Below are 14,723 nucleotides of genomic sequence, written 5' to 3'. Positions count from 1 at the left end.
AATGTGAATAATAATTATAATAATTGTGATGATAATAATAATACAACACAAAAATCACGCCATCTTTTTTGTGCCAGGCATCGTGCAAATGCTTTTGCACACGTGTCTCTTCTTCTTCAGGTCTTTGTTTAGATACCATCCTTTCAGCCAAGCCTTTTTTTGACAAGCCTTTGTGAAATTGCAACCCACGTTCCTCTGTTTCATTTCTCTCCAAAGCTATCATCAATATCTGACAAACTACATATTTGACTTATTATATGTTTATTGTAATTAGTGGAAATAGACAATATGAATTTTATAAAGGCAAACATTTCAGGATTGTTGTTTGTTTTGTTTATTGCTGAATCATTAGTGCCTGGAAACATCCCTGGCATATGGTGAGCATTCAGTAAATATTTATGGAATGAATGAATGAAGCACCTTGATTCTCATATAAAACATCCAAGATATTTTGATATCTTTCATAAGTGAGGAAATTGAGACCCAAAAAGCTAAGTAATGTGCATAAGGCCAGATAGCTAGCTCGTTGCATAGATGGGGTAGAGGGGAATAAGTCAGATAGTTCCCGAGGTCTCTGGACCTTTTTGATCCAGTTTCAAGCCACTATTGAAGGGAGCTTATAATGCTGAGTGGCAGGGCCATGACACCAACCACTTTTTCTTGTCCCAGGCTCATTCAGTTCTCTTCTTCCCTCTGCCTCTCTGTCAGCTGTCCTCCTGTTCATGGTGCACCACCTCCTTGCTCCTACTCCAGATTTAACTGGATCTTTTCTTCTGCAGTCTCTTGGAAGGGGCTGCTCAGAGTCACTGAGGCAGTTCTGACCCCGTTGACAGAAGCCCTAGAGTCACCCAAAGCCCTACAGTCACCCAAAAGCCCTAGAGTCCAGACAGCTGGAGCCAAATCTGCTGAGGAAGCAGCTACCGCACCTGGACCTTTCTGGACTCTCAGCGAGGCCTCCCAGATTACTCAAGGGTTGTCAGTGCAGTTTGGTAATACAGGAACCTTCAAGGAAATGATTTGGGCAGCTGGCCTGAGCAGCTGGCCAGAGGAAAGCACAGGGGATGTTTAAGGAGACAAGGCCCTACAGCTCGGTGTGGAGGAACAAGTTTCAGGGGCCATTCAGTTGGTTTCTTGTGTAGCCCCAGCTCCTTGCAGGCCTGAGAAAAGGAGGGAAGCTGGGCTTGCTTCAGTTGGCACTGTGCGGATTTTCCATTCACCACAGGGCCTGCCCTCCGGGCTTCAATATCACTATTTGGCGACATGCCCTAAACCGTTCCTCCATTCCCTTCTCCCCTTATCAGCATCTGTCTGAAGTAAAATGGGTATTGTCAGGCTTATCATAAGACACAGAAGAATAAGACATATTTAAGAAGATTTTTTTGAAAAGGGCTAAAATTGAGAAGGGACTGCTTTGATTTAAACTTTGCATTATTCCTCATCTATACAACATGGTGTCCAGATGGGAGGCATGAGCGTATGGCAGTCAAGTTCCATCACTCATGACTGGGTGACCTCAAGCAGGTCATTTAAACTCATGTGCAAAATGGGGTTGAGAACCCTTCCTATATGTTTAGAATGTGAGCTACTGGGAAAAGAGTGAGGTATGGTGGTGTGCCTTACTTGGAAGGCTGAGGTACAAGGATTACTTAAGCCCAGGAGTTTGAGTCCAGCATAGACAACATAGGGAAACCCTATTTTTTAAAAAACAAAGCAAAGGCCGGGCGTGGTGGCTCATGCCTGTATCCCAGCACTCTGGGAGGCTGAGGCAGGTGGATCACCCAAGGTCGGGAGTTCAAGACCAGCCTGATCAACAACATGGAGAAACCCCGTCTCTACTAAAAATACAAAATTAGCCCGCGTGGTGGCGCGCGCCTGTAATCCCAGCTACTCGGGAGGCTGAGGTAGGAGAATCACTTGAACCTGGGAGGCAGAGGTTGCAGTGAGCTGAGATTGTGCCATTGCACTCCAGCCTGGGCAACAAAAGTGAAACTCCATCTCAAAAAACAAACAAACAAAGCAAAAACAAAAGAATTGTGAACTCCTGGAAACAGAAATCACATCTTCCTTCCTTCCTTTGCATCTCCAGAACCCAGTGCAAGGCTTGGAGTGTGCATGCTAGGTAAATGCATGCTGAGTTGGGATAATGACTGCAGAGAGTTGTCACGAGAATCATTTTAGACAATTGATATAAAAGGAGTTCAGATATTCAAAAGCACTAGCTGAGTCTGGAGGATTATTGCTCTATCTAGCCTATAGAATGAAAAGGACAGCTTGTACATTTATTTATCAGCATGTTTGGAACTCACAGTACTGTGTTTTTTTTTTTTTTTTTTCTAGAAATAGCGAGATAGTAATCCTTGTTAGGATTCAGGCTAACCCAAGAGCACTTTATAACCTATGCTCTAGTTGAGGGACAGCCAACATTATATGATCATGGTGTTTCTCTTGGAAACAATGTTCAGGCCAGGTGTGGTAGCTCACACCTGTAATCCCAACATGTTGGGAGGCTGAGGCAGGTGGATCACTTGAGTCCAGGAGTTCAATACCAGCCTGGGCAATATGGCAAAACCATGTCTTACAAAAAAGTTAAAAAACAATTAGCCAGGCATGGTGGTGCATGCCTGTAGTTCCAGCTACTCGAGAGGCTGAGTTGGAAAGACTGCTTGAGCGTGGGAGATCAAGGCTGCAGTGAGCTGAGATTGCGCCACTGCACTCCAGCCTGGGTGACAGAGTGAGACCCTGTCTCAAAACAAAAAACAAAAAAAAAAAGAAAAAAAAGAAAAAAAAGCAGTTCAGAGCGGGATCTCAGTGGCTCGCTTCTTTCTTCTTTCTTTTATTCCATAAATATTTACTGGATTCCTATTTTGTGCCAGTTACCGTGTTAAATGCTGGTGACATAACAATGTAAGAATGACTTAATTCCTGCCCTCATAGAGTTTATGATCTAGAAGAGAAAGACCTTGAATAAGTAATGTTAAAAGTGTGATAAGTGATGGGAAGTAGAAGGGCAAGTAGTAACAGAGGCATCTAACAGGCAAGACATTACCTTGCTTAAAGGGTCAGAAAAGGTGTCTCGAAGAAAGTGATGTTTGGATCAAATCCCTAAGAATGAGCAGAACCTCATTAGAAAAAGTGGATTGGTCATGGAAGACCAAAGTGGTGTAACAAGAGGGCTTGGGAGGGGAGGGACGAGGCAGAGAGCAGAGAGGGAATGAAATGTGAGAGAAGACAGACGGAGGGACGACTGAGGAAAACAGAAGTAAGTGTGGATGATTCCAAGAGTCTTTAGGAGGATGGTGGACCCTTGGTCCTTCTGGACCTCCACTTTCTAGAAGAGAGGCTGTCTGGAGCCAGCAGCTCCTTGCCTTGAGGCCCTCTAGAGTGGGTAGTGGCATCATGGCTTTGCTATTCTTTCATGTGGATTGTGGCATTGGGGAAGGTTCTTATCTGAGGAAGCTGGTGGGCAGGGGTTCCAGCAGCCTTGGTAATGGAATCACCTCATATGAGCACCAGGAGTTGGGATTCCATGATTCATGTCACTCATGCTGGCTCAAGGGTCTGGGGACAGATCAAATGACCGATAGGTGAAGTCCTTGAGAACAAAAACTACGTAAAAGCCATGCCTCCTACTCAGTAACTTCTACAATGCTATACTATTTTTACATATTAATTGCACAATAAGTATTTGTTAAATACATTACAATGTTTATCTTATATCTAAGATTTGTAGGTGTATCCTCATGTATATAATCTAGAAAGGTCTTATTATATATTTACAAATTTCAGTGCAGTTTAACTATAATAAGAGTATTTTTTACCTCTAGTTTTTTAAATTTTTTATTTATTTATTTTTGAGACAGAGTCTCACCCTGTTGCCTAGGATGGAGTGCAATGGTGCAGTTTTGAAGAAACAGTTATCCATCCACATCCCTTGCCCTCTAGCACAATTTTATTATATGTTCTTTTAATGAAAAGGAAGCTTCTGGGTGGGATGCAGTGGCTCACACCCATAATTCCAGCACTTAGGGAGGCAGAGGTAAGAGGATCGCTTGTGGCCAGGAATTTGAGGCTGCAGTGAGTTATGATGGTGTCACTGCACTCAAGCCTGGGTGACAGAGCAAGACTGTCTCTTAAAGGGGGCAAGGGGCTGGGCGCAGTGGCTCACACCTGTAATCCCAGCACTTTGGGAGGCCGAGGTGGGTGGATCACAAGGTCAGGAGATCAAGACCATCCTGGCTAACACGGTGAAACCTCATCTCTACTAAAAATACAAAAAATTAGCTGGGTGTGGTGGCGGGCGCCTGTAGTTCCAGCTACTCTGGAGGCTGAGGCAGGAGAATGGCGTAAACCCGGGAGGTGGAGCTTGCAGCGAACCGAGATTGCGGCCACTGCACTCCAGCCTGGGCGACAGAGCGAGACTCCATCCCAAAAAAAATAAAATAAAATAAAAAAATAAAAATAAGGGGGGCAGGGAAGAAAGGAAGCTTCTTTTTTGTTTTTTTTTGTTTTTTGACCTTGTGATGCAACAGTAGAAAGGAAACTTCTGTTAGCGGAATAAATAGATTCTCCCTCTGGAGTTGTCTCACTCAGAGAGCACAATCTGGTTTTAATTATTGATTTGTTTTGGATATCCCCTACTAAAAATATCCCTAAGACAGTGGGGAATATTAACTCTTTTATGTTCCCAAAATGAATCTATTGAGATTTTCTTGGGTGATGGTGAAAAGTAAAAAAGCTGGAAAAGGAGTGAGGCTTATCCTCTCTCCTGCTGAATCTGATAGGAGTATAATTTTATTCCAGAATACCGCATGTATCTTTCACCTAACTGGCACTACACGAAGAGAACGGGGCGTCCTTTCCACAGCAGAAGGCTGTATACGTGCCTTCCAGGTTAGGTTATTTTGAGAAAGAATGCGCATTTCAACCCTCTTAGCACATTGGTGTCATTTGGGGCTTAGGGGCATAGGTTTGAATTCAGTTGTGAGTTCAGATCCCAGTTCTGCCACTTCAAGCTGTTATAGACAAGTTACACATTTTCCTTGAGCCTCACATTCTCATCCTTAAACCCAGAAGTTTGCTTGAGATTTGAGCGACATACGTCTGTAGAACATTTGGCAATGTACCTCACCCAGCAGGAATATGGTCATTTTTACAGACTGTACACATTAATTTGATTAAACCTCATGCCTGAATTTACACCAAATTTTGTTCTTCTAGCGGGAGGTACATACAGTGATAAAGATAGGTAATCCACTTGGCATTGCTGAGTCATCCTCTCCCTGAAGTGAGTTGGGCAAACTGAGGAATATATATGCATCCATAATATTAATATGATATAACATCTTTGATATTTAGGTATCAGGTGCTTTAAGATCTGCAGTTTTTAAATATTGAACATCAGAACCCTCTTTCACTACTTTGCAGGGACGTAGCTTTGAGCACCAGCAGCAGAGAGCAGATATGTTTATGTATGCTTTATTTGGCTGTACCACCCATGAATTTCCTCCTGATTCTTGGCTTTCTGTGTCTAGATATTACAAAATTTTGGTATACTTCTTAGGTGAATTTCAAGCTACTTTGAAAGTTCATCTTATACCAGGTAACCTAATAAATATCCGCTTTCAGGATATTCTCCAGTCTACAAAAAGTCTCCATTTTTTTTTTTTTTTTTTTTGAGACGGAGTCTCACTCTGCCACCAGGCTGGAGTGCAGTGGCGTGATCTCGGCTCGCTGCAACTTCCAACTCCCTGGTTCAAGCGATTCTCCTGCCTCAGCCTCCTGAGTAGCTGGGATTACAGGCACACGCCACCACGCCCAGCTGATTTTCATATTTTTAGGAGAGATGGGGTTTCACCATGTTGGCCAGGATGGTCTTGATCTCCTGACCTCGTGATCCGCCCACCTTGGCCTCCCAAAGTGCTGGGATTATACCACGCCTGGTGCTGGTGAGCCACCACGCCTGGCCAAAAGTGTCCATTTTTATTGAGTAAAACTGAAGAACGTTTCCAGCATGAAAACAGATAAGGGGAGGGGTTAGGCCATGGATCTTTATGGCACCAGGAACACTCTTGCATCATAACCTGTTTGTTTTTAAGCATGTTTATCCTATTATATAAGCCAATAATTAATTGAGAAGATTGAGCAGTAGCATGTTTTTTTAGATTACTAATTTCCTTTGATCAAAGTCTCTCAGACCTTTTCTGAAATAACATCTAAAAACTCAACTTATTTGGTGTATGGATACAGCGGATATGTTCTGACCATCTGGGCAACCAGGGAAACAGTTTATTGTGATATGTGGGATATTGCTGAAATGAAATAACCTTTGTTTTTACAACTTGATTCATGAAGTACATTTGTTTTTATTAAAATTAAAAGTTCAGCTTGGTAATACTGAAGATTAAAAATTGAGACCCACCCCCCCACCCCAAGAACTAGGGGTAAATAGAATCATACGAAATGATGTCATCTAGTGGACCAAACTGTGTAATTCTACTTTTTTGCTCAAATGGAATTATATAGATTATACAGCAGCAGCTTTCATACATAGTGAAAAATCAACTGGAAAAAAAAGCATTTTGCACTATTAATTGACCACCCCAGATGGAAAAATAAGAAATTAGAAAGCTTATTTTATCTGCTATATGGCAAACACTAAGGGAAAATTTTTTTTTTTTTTTTTTTTTGACAGAGTCTCATTCTGTTGCCCAGGCTGGAGTGCAGTGGCGCGATCTCAGCTCCCTGCAAGCTCTGCCTCCACTAAGGGAGTTTTTTTTTATTGCATTTAGTTTCAAAATGTGGTAATTCCGGAATGACCAGATCCACATTCACTACTTGTCAATGTATTTCACAAACATTTGTCCATTTGATTTTATCTACAATGAATGTCAAGATGTTTAATTACCTAGCAGGATTTTGTTTTATTTTGAGACAGGGTCTTGCTCTTTCGCCCGGGCTGGAGTGCAGTGGCATGATCTCAGCTCACTGCAACTTCCACTTCCTGGGTTCAAGTGATTCTCATGCCTCAGACTCCCAACTAGCTGGGATTACAGGTGCATACCACCATGCCCGGCTATTTTTTTTTTTTTTTTTTTTGAGATGGAGTCTTGCTCTGTCACCTAGGCTGGAGTGCAGTGGCACCATCTAGGCTCACTGCAACCTCTGCCTCCTGGGTTCAACCTCTGCCTCCTGGATTCTCCTGCCTCAGCCTCCCGAGTAGTTGGGATTATAGGCGCCCACCACCATGCCTGGCTAATTTTTGTATTTTTAGTACGGACGGGTTTTCGCCATGTTGGTCAGGCTGGTCTCGAACTCCTGACCTCAGGTGATCCGCCCGCCTCTGCCTCCCAAAGTGCTGGGATTACAGGCCTAAGCCACCGCACCTGGCCCTTTTTTTGTATTTTTAGTAGAGATGGGGTTTCACCATGTTGGCCAGGCTGGTCTTGAATTCCTGATCTCAAGTGATCCACCTGCCTCAGCCTCCCAAAATGCTGGGATTACAGGTGTGAGCCACCGCTCTCAGCCCAACTAGCTGGATTTTAGATGGTGGAAAATAAATGTCTTTATTTAGAGTAGCTTAGAAAAAATTAGTTTGTGAAAATCAGTATGCTAATTATAAGATGGAAATCAAAAGTCTTGAGTCTTCACTGACTGTTATTAATTTTTAATTAGGTAATTAGTTTTTATCCTACCTAATTTTGGTCTGTTTTTGAGTTTTTGCAAATCAAGTAACTTTTGTATGCCTTAGTTGCTTCGTTTGCAAAATGAAGGTATGTTAATACTCAAAGAAGATTTATGGATGGATGATTATGTGCCCCTCACATTGGCAGATACTGGAAACACAGTAATGAATAAAACACAGTTCTTGATATCAGAGAACACAATCTTTAGGAAAAACACAAATAATTTTCACATAAGCCAATAAGAACAGTGAGTGACATACTCTGGCACACAGAAATATCAAGGAATAGTAGCCAGTTCAAGCCCAGAAGCAAGTGGAGATATGACCAAGGAAGGCGGACTGGAGGAGGCCAAACCCTCCAGTTAAGGCTTAAAGAATGAGTGAGAATTACTAAGCAAAAGAGGGGAGTAGAGAGTGAGATGGAACTCTAAACCAAGATTGCCAATGTAGATGTGTAAGATAATATTATGGGTGGGGCATTTGACAAAACCAGAGCTTTTTGGGAATCTTAAGGGGATATGAATTCTACCAGGTGTACAGAGTAGGATTCCAAAGGACTCTGATCTTGCAAAGTGGGGCCAGTTGGAGGAGCCCCAGAAGTATCTCAGAGGGCCTGCTCTAGGCTGTCTGGAAAACTTAGCTTCTCTTTTGCGGGTTAACAACTGGCCTTTTAGTTACAATCTTCCAGGTAGTGAATGTATTTCTTGGGTTTAATGTCAGGCTAGTATGGACCTCTCCAGTGAAGTACAATTTTATTATATAAAGTAAATGATGGACTCATTAAATGTGAGATCAATGAAGTGGTTAATGCTGCCAAGTCACCTGTTAACCCAGAGGCATTATGAATGGAATGCTGATTTCCAGAAATAACATTCTAAAATCTATTACGGTGTTATCCATGTCTTTGTAATGAACATCTGCCCTTTACTTTGAAGTTTTATTTTGGTTGTTCTTGGTGGTAAGTAGGTTTGGTTTGGTGGCTGACAGTTTAAAGAAAAATAGTACGATTACTAATACAAAATCATCACATTTTAAACTAAGTATTTGATTTGCAAGAAAATGGTTTATTTTTATATTTTATTTTTTTTCTTTTTCATACAATAAGTCCATTGAATTAATTTCTTATCTATTTCCAGATTTAAAAGAACCAGTTTCCATCTAAACTTTAAATGTCCCCAAAAATTGGCGAAGGCCTTAAATGAATACAACTTTTATTTTTACAGATACAGGCTAGTTCCAAAGGTTTATTTTCCTGAGCAAATTCATGATGTTGTACGGGCCACAAAGTATTTCCTGAAGCCAGAAGTCTTACAGAAGTATATGGTTGATCCAGGCAGAATTTGCATTTCTGGCGACAGTGCTGGTGGAAATCTGGCTGCTGCCCTTGGACAACAGGTAACACCACTGTCCTAAGGTGCTGGTGGGTTGAGCGGTGTATGACAAGGTCCAGCAGACCAACACACCCTCCATTATGTGTGGCAAACACATAGCTGGGTGGGCTGGTCACTAGATGGCCAAATTGTTCATGCGATTACACTTGTTGAGCTCTCAGAGATCTTGTTGAAGTAGGAAGATGGGTCATTGGAGGAAGTGTCACGTATGAGTCTTTGTAAAGTCCCTGATTACAGTCAGTGTTAAAGAAGGGCTGACATCCCTTGCTTCTCAGGGCTATGTATGGAACTCCAGTATCCCCTGCTTTTTCATGTTTGACTTGCAAAGCGGAGTATTTTTGCTTAAATTCCAGTTCCTAAGATTGTTCCTTACAACTTTGAGCCAAGTTAAAACCTTAAAATTTGTTTCCCTAACTTTTTTTTAATGTAAAAGAAAAAAATTAAACGATTCAGCCATTTAAATATTGTCTTACAAGTTACTATGAGCTTTACCTGGTTGAATTCTTTGAAAACTATGTCTAGCTCTAATAGCACCCCAATTTTTTTGGCAAGTGGGAAAAAGCACATTTTCTTCCTGTTATGGATGAAGTAACTGAAGACATCTTTGTCTTCTCACCTCCAAATTTCATTTGGTGTCCTCAAATACCATCTGTCATTCTAATTATGATGTACCTTGGCTTCTAACTCTTTTGCTATAATTCGAGAACTTGATTTTCCGTTTGGCATTGGCAAGTTTTCCATCCAAATATGGTCAGAAGAGAGTCTTGGCTCGGTGGAGAGAACATTCTTGGCTTTGAAGCCAGACAGCACTGGGATCTAACCCAGGACCCACGGTTGCGTGCTGCGGGGCCCTGGATAAGTCCCTTAACCTCTCTGAGCCTCAGAAAAATGAGGACAATGTCATCTGATTGCAGGGCTGTTGCAAGGACTTAGTGAGGTGATGTGTATACAATTTGTGGCACATATTCAAAGTACTATTTACTGACCATTCTTGCTTTTGGAGAGCAGTCACATCTCACCTGGGAATGGGTTTCTAAAGTCCAAGTATGAAGCAGAAGTGTATGGCTACGGTTACCTTGAAGATCATTTAGTTGTCTATGAAGCTTCATGACTAGTTAGCTTTCTTTTAGATGTTACACGACAAATATATAATTTTGCACACTAGAATTACAAAATGGGGCAATATTAACACTGTAGGGAGGCGTGGGGGGACTGAGATCTGTTGAGGTAGGGGACTCATTCACATTCCCATGACAACTTCACTCTGTGGCATATGCTCATTATGTAGAATGGAGGGTGCATTGCCAGAACTATTTAAATTCTGTCTCACCAAGCGTGAAGATGCTCACCAGAAGGCATACCCTGAGGTCCTACTAAAACACTCAGGAGTCTCATAATCTGTTTATTAAGTTTTTTCTGCCCCTCTCTTCTGGAAGAGTAAGACTAATTTTTTTTCTCCCTAGGAAGCCATGACCTTTTTTGGGGGTTTTGTAGGGAATAAAAAATTAAATAAGGTTCACACATTATCCATTCATGATACCCAGGTGTCTTAACTGCCTAAAGATAGATACAAGCACAGGGTTCACTCAAAAGTGAGTTGTGAACATCATACCTTTCTTAGTTAAATATCTAGCAGCTTGATAGGGTGGTGATGGTAATGATAGAGAATTATTTTTTAAACTATATTATTTATACAGTGCCTGGTAGAAATGTAACACTTATACCATTGACAGATTCAGAGTAACACATTAAGCTACTCTACAGGGTATGGTTCCATAAAAGAAGGCATGCAAAATGAAATAATATATTTGCTTCCTCCTCTCTAGTTTACTCAAGATGCCAGCCTAAAAAATAAGCTCAAACTACAAGCTTTAATTTATCCAGTTCTTCAAGCTTTAGATTTTAACACACCATCTTATCAGCAAAATGTGAACACCCCAATCCTGCCCCGCTATGTCATGGTGAAGTATTGGGTGGACTACTTCAAAGGCAACTACGACTTTGTGCAGGCAATGATCATTAACAATCACACTTCACTTGATGTGGAAGAGGCTGCTGCCCTCAGGGCCCGTCTAAACTGGACATCCCTCTTGCCTGCATCTTTCACAAAGAACTACAAGCCTGTTTTACAGACCACAGGCAATGCCAGGATTGTCCAGGAGCTTCCTCAGTTGCTGGATGCCCGCTCCGCCCCACTCATTGCAGACCAGGCTGTGCTGCAGCTCCTCCCAAAGACCTACATTCTGACGTGTGAGCATGATGTCCTCAGAGACGATGGGATCATGTATGCCAAGCGTTTGGAGAGTGCCGGCGTGGAGGTGACCCTGGATCACTTTGAGGATGGCTTTCACGGATGTATGATTTTCACTAGCTGGCCCACCAACTTCTCAGTGGGAATCCGGACTAGGAATAGTTACATCAAGTGGCTAGATCAAAACCTGTAAAGGAGCAAAACTTCCAGAAGCCTCGAGCCCCTCTTGACCTCCTACACCTGTTGGAAAGACATGCACTTTTTAGTTGACTAATTCTTCCTCCCATTCCCCTCTACTTATGAGTTCTGGAATCTCTATTCCATAACTGAAGTCTCTATGATAACCTAATTTTTAAAAATGAATTTGACTAACTTAAGTGCAAAACATCTAAATTTGGTTCCCAGAATGGGCCAATCTCTCTGTTCTTGTTATCTTAGCCAACTATACTCATACCTACAGCTACAGAAAGCAGGACTAGGAACTGGAAATAGCTTTGGGTCCTGCTTTCATCAGGACGTTCTTTTTAGAAGCAGTTCTTCCAGCTCTGGATGATAGAGTGACCTTTAATAAGTTAAGAAAACAAGGACTCCTCAATTCTGCTAGAGTTAACCTTGAGTTCAGAGCAGTATTAAATGCGTGCACTTTCAGGTCAGTACTGGGGACCAAGTACCCTCTGGTCTTTTGTGAATGGATGGTTTTGTTTCCTATGGGAATTTTGGCAAAGGTTTTCTAGAAAGAACAAGTTTCTCAAAGGACTTTCTTCCTCTAGAATGTTTTATGAGATCGCTATCTGTAAGTCCGGTTGGATTACAGGGATACTTGAAAGTTACTTTCTACCACTATTATTAGAAAATATGAAGTCGCATGCACTGGATATCTATATATCATTAGGTTTTTGTTGTTTTTTTTGGTTATGTTGTCCCCCTTCTCCTTGGGGAGATCTTTGGGAGCAAATTTATTTAGATTTAGAGTAAACTTTTCATTATAGAGCAAGTAAAAACAGACAAATGAAACAACCTAGTGTTTCACATAAAAACACTTCTGACATAAAGTACCAAGAGCAGTGTGAATATATTTGGCATAGTCGAAAAAGAAAATACATTTAATATTAGTTCAAAATTGTGAAAAATACCTTTAGAAGGTCTAGTCTATTCTTGAAAACTCAATTTTTTCACTTCTATGGCTTTAAAATGGAGCTATTTTGCTACAATATAATGTATTGTTTATTTTTTTAAGTTATTTAATTTTAATATACATAGCTAGACTTAAGGTTTTTCAGAAAGATGTCCATAATAAATATTAAAAACAATGGTATTTTTTAAAAAATTGCCTTAGGGTTTTAAAACCTTCCCTACAGTTATAACCACATGTAATTTTGTGGAAATAATATAATAGCTATTAATACTACTATAACATAGGCATAAATATTTTCATTTTTTATATGCGTATACAAGTTAAAATAATTAGAAACTATGACTGCACCTAGTAAAGTCATCTAAGTTTATAGTTCAGTAGCTTAGGCAAGACACACACTGCTTATCTCCACTTTTTAGGGTCAGAGGAACACAAGCTCATGTTCTGAGTGAAGGGTGTACACTGGCACCTGGTGGTGCCTAGATCCCCCATTTTCTCCTTCCAGCCAGGTCTAGAAGTTTCAACAGCCCAAGCTTAACTTCATGTAAAGTCTTCACTGCCAGTGGGAATATCTTTGACACAACAAGACACTCCAATTCTGATTTGAGTTGAGGATCTCTGCCTGCCTTCCTGCCATCCTTCCTTCTTCCCCAATCCATGCTACTTGTAGGGGCTGCGGAGAGCAGCAGTAGAGCTGAATAATGATACAGGGCACCACGGAGAGAAAGTAGAACCATTTCACTCCTGGGAAGACTGGGTATTTCCCACTTCCAGCAATGAAATAACAAATGAAAAGTTGCATACTTATTGATGTATTATATGAGCCAGTAGCATTTTATGTACAAAACAGAAGTCAGTGCAACAGTATGTATGTGTGCCTATGTGTGTATAAAAATAACCATTGAAGCTAACTTGCTAATGTACTTAGGCAAGCCACTTCCCATCTCTGGGCCTCGTCTTTCCTCCCACTAAAAACAAAGAGCTGAATTATGTGATCCTTGAGGTCTCTTCCACCTATAATACCAACTGTCTTGTCAGACTGGCAAATTACATTGGCCTCTTCTTATGTGGTGGTTTTTTGGTGGGTCATAGTTCCTTATACACAGACACCTGCATCATTTTTTCCTAAAAAAAAATGGGATTTTAGTTCTTATTCTATGATAACTATCCTCCTCATATAATACTATTCTTTTTGACACCATTTGAAGGAACCAATATTTGGACCTTACTTTGAGGTTGTCTGTCTTGAAGAAAAAGAAAATAAAATGTATATGCAGGGTTCCTTCAATTGGCATTTTTCCCCAGAATTGTGAGCCAAAGCCTATAGTAATTGCAGACAACAAATGATTCTGGATCTCTAAAAGGCTCTCTCAGATGAAAAGGGAGTAAAGGAAAAAAGAGGTCAACCGCTGTTTCTGATAAAGTACTTGAGTTTCATTGTTCTTTTAGTTTGTATTCTTATAAAAAATGTTTACACTCTGCAGATGGATTTTTTTTTTTAGTACTGTGGCTTTGTTTTCCTATTTTATGAAAAAAATGATAATCTTTTTGTAAAATTGTTGTCTGTGAAATATAAACATTAATATATAAAGAAAAACCTTGAAGTGCTGTATAGTGAAGTATAAATTAATGTTTTATTGATTTGTGAAGAATTTAAGACTATTATATAATTATCTTGGTGGATCTATTTTATGCATGACCTTTTAACCTTTGACTTTGCTTATTTCCCACTACGAAGGGGAAGGTAGATTTTATGAATGATTTTAATAGCAAATATATTTTATAAAATGAAAATCCAGTGTGGAGGTAGCAAAGCATATATCTGTTCTGAATCATGTTTGGAAATAAAATTGCTCCATCTGGGAATGTGCTTTCATTTCCCCGTCTCATTTTCTGTTTCCCATTTGAAAACAGTATTCTCTTCTCTTCTTTCTGTATGCCAAATTGCTAGCCACAATTCTTTCCAAATCTTCTGCCCAGTGGAGTACTCCAGCTGTCTTTCCTTTAGAGAGGTGGTTCAGTGGTCTCCTTGATGACATTTGTTTCATGTCTGGATACAGTATGTGTTGCCCTCATTTGGACTGGCAAGAATATTCATAAAAGCCAGGCAGGCCCTGGGACTATTTTGGGACCTTCAATACACATGTTAGGAAAGGATGATCATAATGCCAAGAGTTTGAGCTGAATTGTTTCAGCCAAAGCATCACTATCACTGAAGGCAGGTTCTCAAACTGACCCTGTCATTACAAATAAATCTAATAATTT

At 40.6% G+C, this 14,723-nt stretch overlaps 1 protein-coding gene across 2 annotated transcripts in view; it reads left to right on the top strand.

Annotated features, from left to right (window-relative positions):
* The window catches only part of NCEH1 (neutral cholesterol ester hydrolase 1), an 82,907-nt gene extending 68,579 nt beyond the window's left edge, over window positions 1-14,328 (top strand). For both annotated transcript variants that reach the window (XM_063621709.1, XM_063621710.1), the window contains exons 4-5: window positions 8,905-9,076; window positions 10,899-14,328. In XM_063621709.1, the coding sequence (XP_063477779.1) occupies window positions 8,905-9,076; window positions 10,899-11,516 (790 nt within the window). In that variant the 3' untranslated portion in view covers window positions 11,517-14,328. The remainder of the gene's footprint in view (window positions 1-8,904; window positions 9,077-10,898) is intronic.
* The last annotated feature ends 395 nt before the right edge of the window (window positions 14,329-14,723 follow it).

The sequence above is a fragment of the Symphalangus syndactylus genome, chromosome 17 (genome assembly GCF_028878055.3).
Source record: "Symphalangus syndactylus isolate Jambi chromosome 17, NHGRI_mSymSyn1-v2.1_pri, whole genome shotgun sequence".
NCBI lineage: Eukaryota > Metazoa > Chordata > Mammalia > Primates > Hylobatidae > Symphalangus > Symphalangus syndactylus.
This window is presented reverse-complemented; position numbering and strand designations above follow the sequence as displayed.